This window comes from Drosophila sulfurigaster, chromosome 2R (assembly GCF_023558435.1).
Source record: "Drosophila sulfurigaster albostrigata strain 15112-1811.04 chromosome 2R, ASM2355843v2, whole genome shotgun sequence".
NCBI lineage: Eukaryota > Metazoa > Arthropoda > Insecta > Diptera > Drosophilidae > Drosophila > Drosophila sulfurigaster.
The window spans coordinates 7,068,776-7,085,844 of NC_084882.1; the positions used below are offsets into that span (position 1 = coordinate 7,068,776).

A 17,069-nucleotide genomic window follows, 5' to 3' on the forward strand; every position below is an offset into this window, starting at 1 on the left:
TAAAAGTTGACGCCGTTGAAAAAATTTGTTGATATTCATGCGAGTGTTGTCCTCACACTGACTTCCATTCAAAAGGACATTTTTCATAAAAAAGTAGTTCTAATAAAAGAGTATCAGAGTTTTTGTCAACAGCTGTTTTCGTATTTAACAGTGTTGCTCACGAGGAGCAAATTCTGTTATGGTATGGTATGGCAGCGCCAAAAGTATTTTTTTCATATTGCATCAGTGTGTATGCACTGAATATTTTCCCGCCAATTCGCAAACAATCTTCAGCTGCGTAGAGTATTTATAATTTTAATTTGTAGGGATTTTAATCTAAGCTTCGAGTAGAAAATGGCAGATTCACCCTGTAAGTAGCGAAATGAATGTGTATAACATTAATTAATAATAAAACGAACTGTAGCTGGTCCACGCGTCAAGCGACAACGCATTGACAAAACTGGCAGATTTGCTGCGCTGGAACGCTTAAGAGGCTTGAAAGGAACCAAAAAACAAATGCCATGTTGAGGAAAGCGTCGACGATGTGTATGAAGTGGTCGACGAACGGGAGTATGCCAAGCGTGCCGGCGAGAAATACGGCGGAGATTGGATTGAAGACGGTGAGTCACTTCGTCACTTAACAAAGAGGGCATAAAGTCACTCGGATGTATTTCATCAACAGACGGAACTGGCTACGCAGAAGATGGGCGAGATTTCTTTGAAGATGAAGACGAGTACTCCGACGAGGGAGAGGAACAGAGCAACAATAACAAAAAGAAGAAAGGTGTCGCTGCTAAGAAAAGGCCGCGTGACAGCGACAAACCCGCCAAGGGAAAGGCTTCCATACGCAATCTCTTCAGCAACGCAGTTCCCAAAAAAAGTTGATGTAAAGAACAGCGTGAAGGATGATGATGTGTTGGCCGATCTGCTAGGCGAAATGAAGGAGGAGCCAAAGGACGAGACAGCCAAGGAACAAAAGGTTATAGCTCCAGCTAAAATTGTGGCTGCTACTCGAAAGTCGGATGCTGCTGCCGCCAAGGCGTATATGAATAGTTTCCTGAGCAACATCAAAGAGCAGGAGCAGCAGCGTAAGAAGGCGGAAGCGAGCAGCGACGATGAGATGCTGGAGCGCATTTTGCAGCCAAAGGTAACCAACAAGAAAGCAACAACAATAACGGCAGCCAAAATAAAGGAGGAAAAGTTGCAAGAAACCGCCGAAGAGCTAAAAAGTAACGCGGACGAAGCCATGCCAGAGGTATGCGACAACGAGTTGGATTTCAGTTGCTTAGATGACGATGAGAATCAATTTGAGGTGACAACCCCAAAGACTAAGACATTTAAGGCCGAGCCCCAAACGCCAATTGCGACTGCGAAGCCTGAAACTGAGGATATGAGCAAACTGCTCAGTAACTGGGAGTCCATTTGCCAAATGGACGATGACTTTGAGAAGTCAGTGCTGGCGAGCGAAGCGGCAGAATCGTCTACAGCTGCTATAGATCCAGCGAACGTGGAGCACCTGCGCTTCTGGTACTGGGAGGCCTGGGAAGATGCACAGAAGCTGCCAGGTGAAGTGTTTCTCTTCGGACGTACAGCTGATGGCAAGTCCATCTGTGTGCGTGTGCAAAACATCAATCGGGTGCTGTATCTGCTACCCCGACAGTATGTAAGTACGCCATTCGCTTACTGTATACTATGTTAGTCAATCTTTACATTTGCAACTCTTTCAGTTGCTAGATCCCATCACAAAGGAGCCCACAAAGCAGAAGGTCACTGTTGCCGATATGTACAAGGAGTTCGATACCCAAATAGCCGCCGAACTTAAACTGGAAACGTTTCGCTCCCGTAAGGTTAGCAAGAACTTTGCCAACCATGCGATTGGCATCGATGTGCCGCAGACTTGCGACTACCTGGAAGTCCATTACGATGGCAAGAAGATGGCGCCGAATGTGCTCGCCAAGAAATACGATTCCATAGCGCATATCTTCGGAACCACCACCAATGCCCTGGAGCGTTTCCTGCTTGAGCGCAAGATCAAGGGGCCCTGCTGGCTGCAGATCAGCGGCTTCAATGTGAATCCCGCACCCATTAGCTGGTGCAAGACCGATCTGACTGTTGCCGAGCCCAAGAACGTTGAGGTGCTGTTGGAGCAAGGGAAAGCAACGCCTCCGCCGGCCATCACCTTGCTGGCGCTCAATGTGCGCACCTCGATGAACCCGAAGACGCTCAAGAACGAGATCTGCATGATCTCGATGCTCACTCACAATCGCTTTCACATTGATAAACCGGCGCCACAGCCCGCCTTTAATCGCCACATGTGCGCTTTAACACGACCCGCCGTCTCCAGCTGGCCCTTTGATTTGAATCTGCAGTTGAGCAAATACAAGTCCACGAAGATCTACAAACATGACACGGAGCGTGCGCTGCTCAGCTGGTTTTTGGCGCAGTACCAGCAGATAGATGCCGATCTGATTGTCACCTTTGATGCGTTGGACTGTCAGCTGAATGTGATTACGGATCAGATCGTCGCCTTGAAGATTCCGCAATGGTCTCGCATGGGTCGCTTGCGTTTTACGCAATCGTTTGGCAAGCGCCTTCTGGATCACTTTGTGGGTCGCATGGTCTGCGATGTGAAGCGTTCGGCAGAGGAGTGCATACGGGCCAGATCTTATGATCTGCAGACCCTCTGCCAGCAGGTGCTCAAGCTGCAGGAGTCTGAGCGTATGGATGTGAATGCTGATGATCTGCTAGAGATGTATGAGAAGGGTAAGTTACTTAAAACTGATTGCTTAACTTGGAGTCAAAAGCTAACGATTCGCTGTTCCAGGCGAGAACATCACCAAACTCATCTCGCTAACTATGCAGGATGCCTCGTACATGCTGCGCCTAATGTGCGAGCTGAACATCATGCCACTGGCTCTGCAGATCACTAACATTTGTGGCAACACCATGACTCGCACGCTGCAAGGCGGTCGCTCCGAGCGCAATGAGTATCTGCTGTTGCACGCCTTCCACGAGAAGAACTACATTGTGCCCGACAAGCAGCCACCTCGACGCGGCGCAACTGCCGCTGCTAATGCTACTGCCTCAGGTGACCCTGATGCCACTGGTAATGAGACGACAACTGGAGCAGCTGGCGCGGCCCGTAAAAAGGCTGCCTACGCAGGTGGCTTGGTGCTAGAACCAATGCGTGGTCTCTATGAGAAATACGTGCTGCTCATGGACTTTAACTCGCTCTACCCCAGCATAATACAGGAGTACAATATTTGCTTTACGACGGTGCATCAGCCTTATGCAGCAGATGCCGAGCAGCTGCCTGCGCTGCCAGATTCCAGCGTTGAGCCTGGCATCCTGCCGCAGCAGTTGCGTCGCCTCGTGGAGTCACGTCGCGAGGTGAAGAAACTGATGGCAGTGCCCGACTTGTCGCCCGATCTGCATATGCAGTATCACATTCGTCAGATGGCGCTCAAGTTGACTGCGAACTCGATGTACGGTTGCCTGGGATTCGCGCATTCGCGTTTCTTTGCACAGCATCTGGCTGCACTGGTGACGCACAAGGGTCGCGAGATTCTCGTCAATACGCAGCAGTTGGTGCAGAAGCTCAATTACGATGTGGTCTATGGAGACACGGACTCCCTCATGATTAACACGAACATCACGGACTATGATCAAGTCTACAAGATAGGGCATATGATCAAGCAGAGCGTGAACAAGCTATACAAGCAGCTGGAACTGGACATCGATGGAGTTTTTGCCTGTCTGCTGCTCCTCAAGAAAAAGAAATATGCTGCAGTCAAGCTGAGCAAGAATGCCAAAGGAGTGCTACGACGTGAGCAGGAGCACAAGGGCTTGGACATTGTGCGTCGCGATTGGTCACAACTGGCTGTCATGGTGGGCAAGGCGGCACTCGACGAAGTGCTCTCCGAGAAACCGCTGGAAGATAAACTGGATGCTGTGCATGCGCAGCTTGGACGCATTAAAAATCAAATTGCCGAGTCGGCTGTGCCACTGCCACTCTATGTGATCACCAAGCAACTGACGCGAGCGCCACAGGAATATGCGAACAGCTCGTCGCTGCCCCATGTGCAAGTTGCGCTGCGCATGAATCGCGAGCGCAATCGTCGCTATAAGAAGGGCGACATGGTGGACTATGTGATCTGCGTGGATGGCAGCACAAATGCCGCCATGCAACGTGCCTACCATTTGGACGAGCTGAAGGGCAGCGAGACACTGAAGCTGGACACCAACTACTATCTGGCCCACCAAATACATCCCGTGGTCACGCGCATGGTCGAGGTGCTGGAGGGCACCGATGCGAGTCGCGTTGCCGAGTGCTTGGGCATGGATGCCAGCAAGTATAGGCAAAATGCTCAGCGGTAAGTCTGCTCTGATGATGGTGAGTTTTTGATACTACATTCATCTTCTCTTCTGTCTCGTTCAGATCTCAGCAGGAGCGCACTGAGGAAGCCGAGGGCGAGTCCCTGCAGAAGACAACACTGCAACTGTATAGGCTATGCGAACCTTTCCGATTCAAGTGCGTCGGCTGCCAGACGGAGCAGTTGATGGCGAGTGCTTATCGACCGGGCTCGAGCAGCAGCCACGTGGCCGTGCTGCAGCAGTGCGTCAATGCGGAGTGCCAAACATCGCCGCTGCAGTATCTGGTTAGCATACGCAATCAACTGCAGCTGACTATGCGCAGCTATGTGCAACGCTTCTACCGGAATTGGCTGGTGTGCGATCATCCCGATTGCAACTACAACACGAGGAGCTATTCGATACGCCTCGAAATGCGGCGACCACGTTGTCTCAAGTGCAACAGCGGCTCCATGTTGCGGCAGTACTCGGAGCGTGATCTCTACAATCAGCTGTGCTACTTGCGCTTCATGTTCGATCTGAGCAAGCAGCAACTGCATCAGAAACGTAAGTATCTTCTCTCTTATTAAATCAGTTATTGAATTAAATTCTATTCTCCTCTGTTTAGCCACTTTAACACCTGAACTGGAACAAGCCTATCAGCTGTTGTTCGACACCGTAGAACAGCAATTGCAAAATTCCGGATATGTGGTCATATCTCTGGGCAATATATTTGCGCGCAGCCTGGCGCTGTCGTCACTTCAGCAGCCCAAGAAGGAAGTGCGGGATGACTTGGTCGCCAGCAGTCTAACCGATGTTTAGATTTTGTGCACAATCTGCCTCTTTTATTCGACATTGAAGAATAGTTTGTAGTTTGGTTAAATATAGTTTATATACATATCGAGTCTTTGATGAACTAGCTCATGTCTGGCTTACAAACTTTTCCAGCGGAAAGTGTCGAAAGGATTCGTTGAAAATGTCCGTAAATGCCGTGCTCACCAGCTCATTGATCATTGGCCTAACGAAAGGCAAACCCACCTGCCACATGCTGTTAATAACTCCGTCAGCCAGTTGATTTAATGGCTGGCCCTGCAGCAGATTACCTATATGTAGTTCCATGCCGCCAATGCGATCTACCTCCACATGCACCTTAAGCAGTGATCCAGGAGCGCCAACACGTCGCACGCTTGTCGTTTGACTAAGAGCCAAGAAATCACAATTTAAAATCTCGTTGATCACAATACAATTGAATAGTAGTCATCACCTGTAATCATATAGCGTGAGGTTCCAGTGGCCAATACGTTTCATTTCAGCGCCCAACATCTTCGCAACGAATTCGTACTCGCCCTCGAGGCTCTTCTCTGGGAAGTATTGAGCATAGACGATGCGCTGATCTTCTACGTCGCTGTGAAACTTTGTCACCTCGGATCGCGACCAGCCATATTCGGACACGTTACGTAAAATCAGTTTAAAACTGCCCGGGCCATGTGGATCACCGCGGCGCAGTTCAACGAACGACGCATGATGGGGATCAAAGGGTTTAATGTTGTAACCAGGCACCCCTGAAAAAGATCACATTTGTTGCCATTACTCCGCTAAGCTCTTGATGAGAGACTCACCTGTGGTGAAATAAGCGCGCAAATCGTTGAATACCTGTTTCATGCAATCGTTGTAATCACCGTCACTGGCTTGATCACGGTGGCAGCGACCGATCAAGTGTTTGAGATCTTCATCGACATCGATTTGGTGGTTGGACGCTTGCGCGACACCGCAAGCAATCAGAATAACAGCAACTAAGCAGAAGCCGTTACAGTTTGTGAGCGACTGTTGCGACATAATTCAATTTTAGCGTTTCTACACACAAGACTCTGTTAAATACAAGTTCAAATTTGTATTGATAAGTGTTAAATACATATTTGTTATTTAGCATGTGCGATGAACAAAGATACTTGGCATTCAAAATATCATTTATTATAGCTAATTGTATATCGTTAGTTGCGGAGTCATTGAAATGTTTTAACAGTTAAGAATATAACTGCTTTGCCAAACCGTGAACTGCTTGCTAAGAATCTACTTGTTGGGATACAGCTGCAAGCAGTACACAGTCTAGGTAGTCGAACTTGTTTTAGTTTTTGCCGCACGTTTATTTTATTTCTCTGAAACAGACTTATCGCATTTCTCATGGACAAGCCATGAGTGCCCACTCTGTAAGATTTTAATGAACATCCCATCAACTGTTGTAATCTCTGATGAATGCCTGCACTTGACCCCTTTATTGTAAACAGCTTCAAAATGCTATTTTGATTGTTGCTCTTTGTAGTTTGTCATTACAGAAAAGCGGCATTAACGATCGTTCGAGCGTATAGTTTTAATAAGTAAACAAAAGACTTGTCCAAGACACAAACTACTTGCGGGATGGAAATACACTACACTAAAGTGTTTTTGCTGCAACTTTTGGAAAATCTCTTTGCAGACATGACCATTCGTTAAGCGTGCAACACACAAGCAGTAATAATAACAAAAAAAACAACAACAATACACTACTGTGAATTGTGCAGCTTAGCGCCGACTTTGGCAAGAGCTGAGCTGTAACTGACCAAAACCAACTATAAGTTAGATAGTTGTTGTTGCCACTTGCACATTGTGTAATTTCTCTTTCGATTTGCAAGCAGTGCAACAGCGCTTTGAACAATGTGAGTATGTGTGTGCGGAATGTGGCAAGCCACAGTTTGAGAGTCACCACCCACAACTGACACAAATATTTACTTTTGATAAGTGTTGTTTGTTTTCATTTGTTAACCAAAAACAGCTTCCTGATATTTGGGTGTTCTACAAAACCTCCTGTGCTTCGTATGCAGCACAAGCACTCGGATTTACAGTTAGGTGTGCCGAATACGCGAAGCGATTTATTTTTTCTACGTGTGAATCATGCGAGCGGCAACTGACGACTGACTTCAAATGCTTCGACCGGCCGAAAAAGTGAATGAAAATGCCAGCTGACTGCTGACTGCCGACTGAGCCCGGCTTTAAGTCTGTATTTCTCGTGTACTTATGTACATTTATTTTACATACACACTTTTTATTTGTAATTGCTGCTGCCCAATTTCCTTATGACTTTTGTGACAAACCCCAAAAAGAGGCATAAATCACGATTGCGCATTGGACTTGGAATAGCCCCCAATATTAAAAAAAAAATGAAATGAGCTGAATTTAATTAGGCAAGCAACATCATTCCTTATGTACACAGTCAAGTTCATGGCGTGGAATATGTCAAGTTATTGTGCGTGCTTAGCAACTTAAACTGTAACACACAAGCTACAAATTCAAAATATTTATTGTCGCAACTATCAATTGTTGGTTGATTTGCACAGACTTAATAAATTGGTTCAAGTACTCACAGAAGGCTGTTTGTCGATTTCAATATTAAGAGGTATATTAAGACAAGGTTAAAATTGATAAACATTCAGAGAAGCTGCGCGTATTTTTTCATTGGCGCCATCTATGGCTTGGTGGTGGAACATAACAAACCTTATTCTTTCAGTTGCAAAATTAAAGCATATTTTTAGGCGGTCTTGTGATATCCAACTTTGTGCTTTATAGTAAACGAAATGCATTACAATTTGATGATCTCCTTACTTTTTAACATTTTTAAGTTTCTATAAAGTTTAACCTGTTAATTAATTATATGAAGTAACTTTTTTAATTTAATACCAGCTTTTAATTTTGAAAACATGAATGTTATGCATTTATTAAAGGCATATGCATAATAACTTTTGGCTAATTTTGAACAAATGTATGAAACTTTACTAAAAACAGATCAAATTTTTTTTTTTTAGGACTTTGCTGTTATTTATTGAATCTCTCTAGATTTTGAGACTAACAATAAGTTTACGAATCTTAACATTAAAATTTAGCTAACAGTGTGTTAAAACTGCATTCTGGTTGCGCGTCCCTCAGGTCGGTCGCTGGGTAGGTAAGTCATTACGACGAAGACGTGATTGGTTGCTCAACCTTGTTAGACCTCTCGCCAGGTGGTTAGGGTGCAACAGTAGCTTGGTAAAGTACTTTTCCTTCTGTTCTGCGATCACTTCTTTGACTGGTAGGATGTTTAAGTCGCGTTGTATGTTTTCGTTGCGAACGTACCACGGTGCCCCGGTGATGGTTCTCAAGATCTTCGACTGAGCTCGCTGGACTATGTCAATATTACTATTGCTGGCACTCCCCCATAATTGGGAGCCGTACATCCATATAGGTTTTAGTACCGAGTTATACAGCAGGACTTTATATTCAAGGCTTGAGCGTTGATAAGCCAATGAAGACTGCTGGCTTTTAGCTTTAGGTGTGTTCTTTTGGCTTCAATGTGCCGGCGCCATGTGAGTCTTCTGTCGAGGTGTACTCCTAGATATGTCACTTCGTTTGCTTGCGGGAGTAGAGTGTTGTTTAACGTTAGCGGCGGGCAGTTTTGTCTGTTCAGGGTGAATGTAACGTGCTTGCATTTTTGTTCGTTCACTCTAATTCGCCAATCTGATAGCCATTTTTCAACATCGACCATATGAAGAGCTAGCTGCGCAGTTGATTGCCTCGGGCATTTTGAGCGGCTAAGAATAACTGTATCATCAGCAAACGTAGATGTTGTTATTCGTGTGCTTGTCGGGATGTCTGCTGTGTAGAGGACGTATAGTGTTGGCCCTAGCACACTACCTTGGGGAACTCCAGCTCCAACAGTGAAAACATCAGATATAGCAGAGTTGCATCTCACAACAAATTTTCTGTCGTAAAGGTAAGACTCTAAAAGCTTATGGGTGTTGCTGGGGAGCATTGTCTTGATCTTGTACATTAGACCTTCTAGCCAGACTCTTTCAAATGCTTGAGAGACATCTAAAAATATGGCGGTACAGTACTCTCGTTTTTCGAACGCGTTCGAACGGCGCAATATGGGAGCTCGATGATCATTTTGGGAGTTATGAGGTCGCATCCCGGGGATTTTTTCGGATTCAGTTGATTTTGATGATGCTAACGATTTCTTTTGGGCGAAATTCGATTGGCTCACGTTGAAGCTGAGGCTCGTTTGATAAAGTCGGCAGAGTAAACGCACTCGTGGCAGGATTTGGTTGGAATACATTTTAAGGTGGTTGGCAAACGTGCTGGCTCTGTCTGCATCGCTACGCGCCCAGCCTCCTGTGGGATTTCTTATAGGCATCACGGTTTCTTTCGGTGAGCTCAGAGTAGGGTGAGCTCTCCATAGTGAGTTTTTCGTACCAGAAGTACACAATTGCTTTATGTAGTGGCGTTGGACGTATGCTTCTTCTTGCTGTAGAGCTTTAGTAAGTTCACGTGAGGCATGTCTTAAACGTTGCTTAGAAGATGGCGATCTGTGGAATTGCCACTCTCGACGTAAGCGTCGCTTTTCGAGGACGACCTGCTCGATTTGTAGATTTGTCTTCTTTCGATTGCTTTGTGTATTTATGGTTTGAGGTGTTGAAGCTTGGGCTGCAGAGACAAGTACAGACTCCAGTGAATTAAAAAGCTGTCTACGTCGGCTTCATTATTGAGATGGGGACTTAGCTCAATGTGTGAGCTTATATACTTTCTGTACTTAATCCAATTAGTTTTCTGTGAGGTCAATTTTAGTGATTGTTCCAATGTTCCTGGATGCCGGAGTAGAATAAACAGTATAGGCGAGTGGTCAGATGAAAGATCCGAAAGGCATTCGGCGCTTATCAGATTTTTGGAATGTTTTTGGTAATCGCAAAGTCTATTAAATCGGGCAGTTTCTTTGGGTCTGCCGGCCAGTATGTTGGTGTGCCAGGAGAAACATAGTCGAGCTTGTTCTTGGCGTTGATAATGGCATTGTAGAGCTGCTTTCCTTTTGGAGTCACGAGACGAGATCCCCAGTGTGTGTGCTTGGCATTGTAGTCTCCTGCTGCTATGAAGTGGTCTCCTAGTGAGTTGAAAAACTGCATAAACTCATCTTCAGCTATAGTGAAGCGAGGGGGCAGTATACGGCGGCTAGTGTAAGTTCGTTGCCGGTATTTAGTTTTATATTTATAGATGTGGCCTGTAGGTAGTTTTTAGCAAATTTGTTATGATAGTAGTGCTTAATACGGCTTCTGATTAGAATTCCAGTCCCACCATGTGCTTTACCGTCTGGATGATTTGTTCCGCAGAAAGTATATCCTCGAAGATGAAAATTGTATTTGTTTGTAAGGTGTGTTTCTGAAAGCAGCATTACGTCGATTTGATTGTCGAGTAGGAATTGAGCTAACTCAACTTATGCTGTGAAACGCCGTTAGCGTTCCACGTAGAGATCCGTAGGGGAGTCATTATTTGGATTGTTGTGAAACCAGCATTTCAATCAATAGATTTTGGTTTCGCATTAAATCTTGCATAGCTGTGCGCATAAATGACATAAATTCTGTAAGGCTTTGTTGTAAGCTGCATATCATAGCTTCGAAGTTGCTTTTGACTGCTCCGGCGATTGATGTTGCTGAGCCATGTTCGGTTCTTGGTATGCTGATTGCAGAAATGAACTTTGAGGCAGGGATAGCCGGTCCTGATTTTAAAGCGCTTGCGTATGTCACACTTTTGTCAGAGTTAATAGGTCCTAGTGAGGATCTGGCTGCAGTCGAGAAGAAGACTTCAGGGTTTGATCTGGAGACTTTCAACGTTTTATTTTGGGTGCGGGCGGTAATTCCTTTTGATGAATGCGGCTTTTCAGATCCTTATAAACTGGGCAACCTCTATAGTTAGCAGTGTGATTGCCACCGCAGTTGCCGCACTTTTCGAGTTGCAGTCATCTTTGCTCGCTGGGCAGTGTGCGGAGTCATGAAGCTCTCCACAAACTACACACACCGGGCGCAGTTTACAGTATGACCTTGTATGACCATATTCTTGGCAGTTCGCACATTGTACCGGACCATTGCGTTTGTGCGGTTCCTCAACTGTAATTCGGCGATGCAGCAGGAACTGAAGATTGTATATAGGGTGCACTTCGTATTTCTTCAGGGGCTTATTGTCTGGCTCGAGCTCAACCTTAAAGAGTGGCTGCGGCTTTCTATCCCTGTTAAGGATATTGAAGACTGTCTTTGCGCTAAATCCCTTCTCTTGTAGTGCCTTTGTTATCTCTGCAGGCGTTACTTCAGATTCTATACCCTTGAGTACGACTTGCAAACCCTTGCTGCTTTTAAGCTGATACGTGTAAAAGTTCTTTTTATTATCGGTAAGATATTTCGATAATACTCTGTAATTATCTTCAGACTTCATTTGAACTTTTGTTTCGTGAATGTTGCCCTTTACAAGGGGTATTATGTGGAAGTTATCCTTGCCAATAAGCTCAATAATTTTGTTGACGAGAACATTGGAACTTTTTTCTCGTATATAAATAGGCGGAGGCTTTGGCTTCCTTTTCCTCGACTTCAGTAGATTCGGCCGCCTCAACCTCATAGGCGTCTGCCAAGATTTTGAATCGGTTCGAGTTCATGTCCGTTTCTATTGCAGCTAGGCTAGCATTGCCACGGGTTATTTTGTGTTGAGAATTTAGAGGGCTCATCTTTCTTTTTAATTTGAATGTAGCGATCCATTCCAGTCTGCACAGCCGGCTTAATAGGTTCATTGTTTTTGTTCTTTTTTTCGGGCAGCGCAGCGACAGACGTAGTAATGTTTGCGCTGCTAGCTGATGATGTCGTTAAACGCGCTGTCGATACAGTTGCGGTTGTTGTTGTTGTTACGGTTGACGTTGTCAGCGAAATTACGGTGCTGGTTACTGCGCTTTTAGGCTGCAGAGACATCGATGGTAGCGAGGGAGAGCATGAGCGCGCTCTATTACTCTCTACGTTTAAGAATTCGGTCGAGTTGGGGGTAATTGACCGCACTTGATCAGAGCTTGCATTATATTCGGTCGCTTTAAAAGAGAAGTACGCGTTGTTTCGTTGTTGTGAGAGCCGTCTCTCGTCTTGCTCACGGTGACGTTGTGCACGAATGTCGTTTTGACTCATTGTAATCGAGATTGATTAATTAGAGTTTTAATTGTTATGATTTATATTAATTAATTAATCAATCAATATAAACATTAGCGATTTCATCGCAAAGAGCGTCTTTTCGCGATATTGTAGATTTTTTAAACCAGTCACTGCACTTATGTGATCTTATTGAATATTTTTCCCGGAGCACAATAAATACACGTCTGCATGCGACGACGGTCGGATATTGATCTCCAGACCAAATTTGAACAATACAAAAATTTGTTGCTGCCAATTTTGAATTTTGCGAACGTAATCCCTTAATTAGTACTGAATCCATGTTTCGCCGAACACTCCTTCGCTTAACACGAGGATTTCGAGGAACGTAACCCCCGTGTTAAGCGAGGGCCAAGTGTACATCATCGTTAAACGATTGTATGTAACTGCGATGAAACTGGCGCAACTTGAGCAGGAAAACAAGCAGCTGCAAACAGATTTTAAGGTGAAATAAGTCGATCTGAAGTACCTTGAAAACAAGCTGCAGGAGAAAGAGGTACGAATAAAGCTTAATACATTCCAATGTTAATAAATTCGTTCAATACTAATTTTAATCATGTCTTGAAGGTTGAGCTATCAGGATTAAAAGGCGAGTTGCAGAAGCTAACAGACAACTATGCTGCAAAGATCAAGGACTGTGCACAATGCGAACAAAAGTAGCCGAATTGGAAATTAAGTTGAAGGAAAGTGTCTGAAACTAGTTGTTGGGATTTTCACTTTTGCACTGCTAATAATTTTGTATTTCCCCTGTAATTACACACAAAAATGAACGCGAGCAACCAAATTCTTATTAAAAGCTTGCACAAAAGCCATTTGCCATTTTCAAATAATTTTTTTCATATTTTTCTACAGAAGTGATTATTAATATACGCTGAATAAAATCTTTTAATTTTTTGACTCGATGGATCCCCCAATTCAGAATTCAGAAGAATAGGTTAATTGCTCAATAAATCAAAAATTTATGTTTTCCATTTAAAACAAGGTGAATTTGTGCTTGCAGTATTCATGCATTCTCATCATTATTATTTTTTTGTTCAATTTCTTTTTTTTTTTTGCCTATACCATAACTTTCAGATTAATATAATTAGACACTTATTACATATGCGCATACATGTAAAACGTATGTATTTAATCGATGGATGCGTATTTAGTAGATTCGTCATCATAATTGGGCTCTATATATTTTTGTGCAAAGTTTTCAAGCGGCGTACGTTGAAACCAACTTGGTAGACGGTTGGGAGGCAATCTTTTAACACGGCCACAGTCCGGGTAACATATATCGTCGATACAACCCCAGCACTTTGAGTAAGTGCATGTTAATCTTGTGTCACATTTAAAATTGTCGTTATTACAATAATCGCCCACTCCCTGAGAAATAGCCTTGATAATTGCGCAGTCCTTTTGTGTATGTTGCCTTTTACATGGGGTGTTTGAAGTAGTCCTATAGATAGTTGTAAATGTTGTAGCATCGATTCTTAGCTGATTATTATATAATGTGTACTCACATAGCATGACACTGTTGCCAAATGACAAAAATTATAATGAGTCCGAGCAACGATCGGGCATTACCGAGTCCATGTCGAGTCAAGTGTTGGTTGCGCATTTTCATTGCGTTTCTAGTGCCAGAAAATCTTCTTCTGTTTTTCCTATTGGCATTGATACGCTTTTATACTCAAATTGTAGTCAATATATCCTTAATTGAATGCTAATCTATGTAAATATATAATTGATAAACTACAATTAATGAAAAAGTGCTTAGTCAATTGATTGACAATTATGCATGCAGTGAAGTATAAAATTTATGAACGCCCAACCCAAGCGTGCAAAGAGATACTAGTTCAATGCCAATGTCAGTAAAAATGGATTTCACCGATTCACTGACTTTCGGATTGACACACTTTATAATTAAATTTCAAATGGTAGCAAAATATTTTATTTCAGTTATTTACTTCATTAATTAAATTTGTAACATTATGAGAATAGATTAATTTTCAAGTGAAATGTTGGATTTTATACAATACTCTTTCGGCACGCCGCCTTGAAGTGCTCAACAGAACATGGTTTCATAGGTTTTGCTTTATTATAGTTCAAGTAAAACATGTCTTGAGCAACAATGGCATCTCGGTAAAAATATGGATTGGTAAAACTGAATATATAAAAGTTGATTAAAAATTATAATTTAGATCAATTATATAGCTACCTCTTGGGCATTTTTGTAGAAAGCGACGAGGTCGATACTTCAAATCCCAAATAAGGGCAATTTGTGTAATACGAAAATGAAAAGTTTGAGTAGTATTGAAAAAATTTGGTTAATATTTTTCGTGTTTCGGTCTCATTAACTATGATTTTGCTCATATTAAAGGATGATAATTTCAACTCAATGAAATCGACATCACAATCTAGAAGTAAAACAATTATATTTATATGTAAATAAATGTATGTGTAAATATATCATAATATAATTAGTTTTTACGCACCTTTACTTGTGATTAATTGATTTTTGAGAAAATGTTGAATTCCTGGTAGAAATTTTGCTACTTGTAAGAAATAGATGACCATTTTGACAATTATGTGGCTTCGGAAGCTTCCGCTTAGATTGTGTTTATTTGTCCAATCTCTCAAATAAATAACCATATAACGAGCTGGCAAAAGTTTGAAATACGGGATCATTTTAATATTTAAGTGTAGTGACTTTTAAGTTAGTTTACCTATGGGTTGCAAGTCAAATATATACTTCACCAGTTTATTCTTACAATAAGCAAGATCGCCGCTACAATTTATATCGTATTGTAAGTTCATCGGAACACTCACAGCCCGAATATCATGGCATTTAGCATCTAGCATTTCATCTAGTGCTGCAAAAACATCGAGGTTTGGCACCATCGAGGTTTCCGATGTTTTAAAAAAAAAAAAAACATCGATAGTATCGATGTTTAGAACAATTTTTTTGTAATTATTTGATATACAAGTTTAAAATCTTAAATAAAAGCGAGTTTTTTTTCTAAACCAAAACAAATAATAAATTTAATTCAACGAATAGTAAGCAAATCAAAAATAACAAATAAACAAAATAATAATAACAGCCTTCAAGGCCAAAAGCTCTGCTTTGAGATCTGTTGAGATCGTTGGACTTATAATAAATGTTAATAGTTATAATAATTATTCGATTATCCATTGATTTTTGCTAAGAAACACTATTTTATCCACATTTGAGGGCTTAAGGGATGCCCTTTTATTTGAAATTATAATTCCAGCTTTGCTGAAAATCCCAAACCTGCTTCGCGCGCTTTTAGTAAATTTTGTGATGGTAATCCATTCAAACAAAACATCGATAGCGCAAAAAAACATCGATGTTTTCTTTAAAAAATAAAAACATCGATAGTATCGACGATAGTGTGCCGATGTTTTCGCAGCACTAATTTCATCTGATTTAATGGCATATTTTATGCGCGTAATATTCTGCTCGATGAAACCATTATCTTGATGGTAATGGAGTAAATATTTTGAACATGACATCAATGTTTCACATCTTACCAATTTTAACACAAACATCAAAATCTGACCTCTCATTACCCACGCCTAAAAAGCGTGATCCAAAAAGAAACACTTGTACCGCATTTCCAGGGAATTGGCTTTTTAGAAAAACTTTCAAGTCATGTAGGTCATTATTGGGATCACTTTGTACGAGGTTTGAAATATTAACCAGATTCATTAGGTTGGGCCAAAATGAAGTAGATTCTATAGAATTTTAGATTCGTGTAAAAAAAATCATAATGCTTTAAAAAAAAACTTACAGCTTGCCATTTTTGATGGGAAAAATTGTGAAGAAAAAACGTCCAAATTAATCAACTTCTAAGCTCGCAATGCTCGAAACTTCAAGCAGTGTGGCCATAAGTTTTATATAAATTTACACTCAAAATATACCATTTAATAAAGAATTGGGACTAAAATTAGCTAATGATTTCGTCAATTATTTGAAACTCTATATCGATTCATTGTGGGGTTCTGGCAACTGTTAACTTATTTAATAAATGTATTATCGAAATGTGAAATTTATATTAAAGCAACATAAATAAATATTTTATATGAAACCATATAGATTTTTTTGTCAAATATTAATTATTCTCATTGTTAGCTTTTAGTTTCGATTAATCGATAAGATCTCGCATCGTGTACTTTAAATAAAATAATAAAATTTTATACACAAAATACTGAAAATAAAGAAACTAGTTGGATTTTCACTTTTGCACTGCTAATAATTGTGTACTTCCCCCTGTAATTACACACAAAAATGAATGCGAGCAATGTAAACTAAACTCTTAACGAACTAAACAATTTTAGCAAATTATCAAAAATTCCTATTCTCCCCGAAGATCACTTTACTGGTAAATGAATACATGTGCATACATATGTGTATGTAAGTATGTATGAATGCATGAATGTATGCATGTATAAATTCATGTATGTTTGAATGTATGAATGTATGTAAGTATGTACATATGTATGTAGAAACAAATGACATCTGGAAATTGAAGAAGAATTAGGAGAAAAATTTAGTTGTATAGAATATGTATTAGGAGCAACAAGATGTACATATATGTACATATATATCTATATATATGTGTATAATGCATATAGTAGTGCAGATATGAAAATATTTTTCAAATGCAAATAACCGACTGTAAAAAAAAAGTGACACCAGATTCAACGGCATTCTTTCCATAA

The 17,069-nt window shown here is 41.6% G+C and overlaps 3 protein-coding genes and 2 long non-coding RNA genes across 5 annotated transcripts; 1 reads left to right on the plus strand and 4 right to left on the minus strand.

Annotated features, from left to right (window-relative positions):
- Positions 1-252: 252 nt before the first annotated feature.
- Positions 253-5,239, plus strand: LOC133836524 (DNA polymerase alpha catalytic subunit). The gene is given in 9 exon segments (XM_062267062.1): positions 253-349; positions 404-486; positions 488-599; positions 662-849; positions 851-1,642; positions 1,707-2,742; positions 2,804-4,352; positions 4,418-4,896; positions 4,958-5,239. Coding segments are annotated over 9 exon segments (4,449 nt in total). The 5' UTR covers positions 253-333; the 3' UTR covers positions 5,152-5,239.
- Positions 5,240-5,250: 11 nt separating this feature from the next.
- LOC133836525 (circadian clock-controlled protein daywake) lies at positions 5,251-7,327 on the minus strand. Its single transcript, XM_062267063.1, has 4 exons — positions 7,096-7,327; positions 5,949-6,197; positions 5,594-5,891; positions 5,251-5,527 (listed from the first exon to the last, which is right to left on the minus strand). The coding sequence occupies exons 2-4, from the start codon at positions 6,163-6,165 to the stop codon at positions 5,251-5,253; spliced, it is 792 nt and encodes a 263-aa protein (XP_062123047.1). The 5' UTR covers positions 6,166-6,197; positions 7,096-7,327.
- A 5,956-nt stretch (positions 7,328-13,283) lies between these two features.
- Positions 13,284-14,027, minus strand: LOC133838009 (uncharacterized). The gene is made up of 2 exons (XR_009893895.1): positions 13,850-14,027; positions 13,284-13,785 (listed from the first exon to the last, which is right to left on the minus strand). It is a non-coding gene; the product is annotated as an uncharacterized LOC133838009 (long non-coding RNA).
- A 222-nt stretch (positions 14,028-14,249) lies between these two features.
- LOC133837865 (terminal uridylyltransferase Tailor-like) lies at positions 14,250-15,187 on the minus strand. Its single transcript, XM_062268768.1, has 4 exons — positions 15,053-15,187; positions 14,822-14,986; positions 14,545-14,743; positions 14,250-14,490 (listed from the first exon to the last, which is right to left on the minus strand). Exons 1-4 carry the CDS (start codon positions 15,141-15,143, stop codon positions 14,355-14,357), a joined length of 591 nt encoding a protein of 196 aa, XP_062124752.1. The 5' UTR covers positions 15,144-15,187; the 3' UTR covers positions 14,250-14,354.
- Positions 15,188-15,766: 579 nt separating this feature from the next.
- Positions 15,767-16,296, minus strand: LOC133838779 (uncharacterized). The gene is made up of 3 exons (XR_009893995.1): positions 16,139-16,296; positions 15,879-16,082; positions 15,767-15,823 (listed from the first exon to the last, which is right to left on the minus strand). It is a non-coding gene; the product is annotated as an uncharacterized LOC133838779 (long non-coding RNA).
- Between the last annotated feature and the right edge of the window lie 773 nt (positions 16,297-17,069).

Excerpts from the sequence above, each read along its gene's own strand:
- LOC133836525 (XM_062267063.1), bottom strand. The coding sequence starts at position 6,165 with ATGTCGCAACAGTCGCTCACAAACTGTAACGGCTTCTGCTTAGTTGCT. Across the intron at positions 5,892-5,948 it reads GCGCGCTTATTTCACCACAG|GGGTGCCTGGTTACAACATT; the intron begins GTGAGTCTCTCA and ends GATCTTTTTCAG. Across the intron at positions 5,528-5,593 it reads CTCACGCTATATGATTACAG|TCAAACGACAAGCGTGCGAC; the intron begins GTGATGACTACT and ends CTTGGCTCTTAG.
- LOC133837865 (XM_062268768.1), bottom strand. The coding sequence starts at position 15,143 with ATGAACTTACAATACGATATAAATTGTAGCGGCGATCTTGCTTATTGT. Across the intron at positions 14,987-15,052 it reads ATTTGACTTGCAACCCATAG|CTCGTTATATGGTTATTTAT; the intron begins GTAAACTAACTT and ends AACTTTTGCCAG. Across the intron at positions 14,491-14,544 it reads TCTACAAAAATGCCCAAGAG|TTTTACCAATCCATATTTTT; the intron begins GTAGCTATATAA and ends TTATATATTCAG.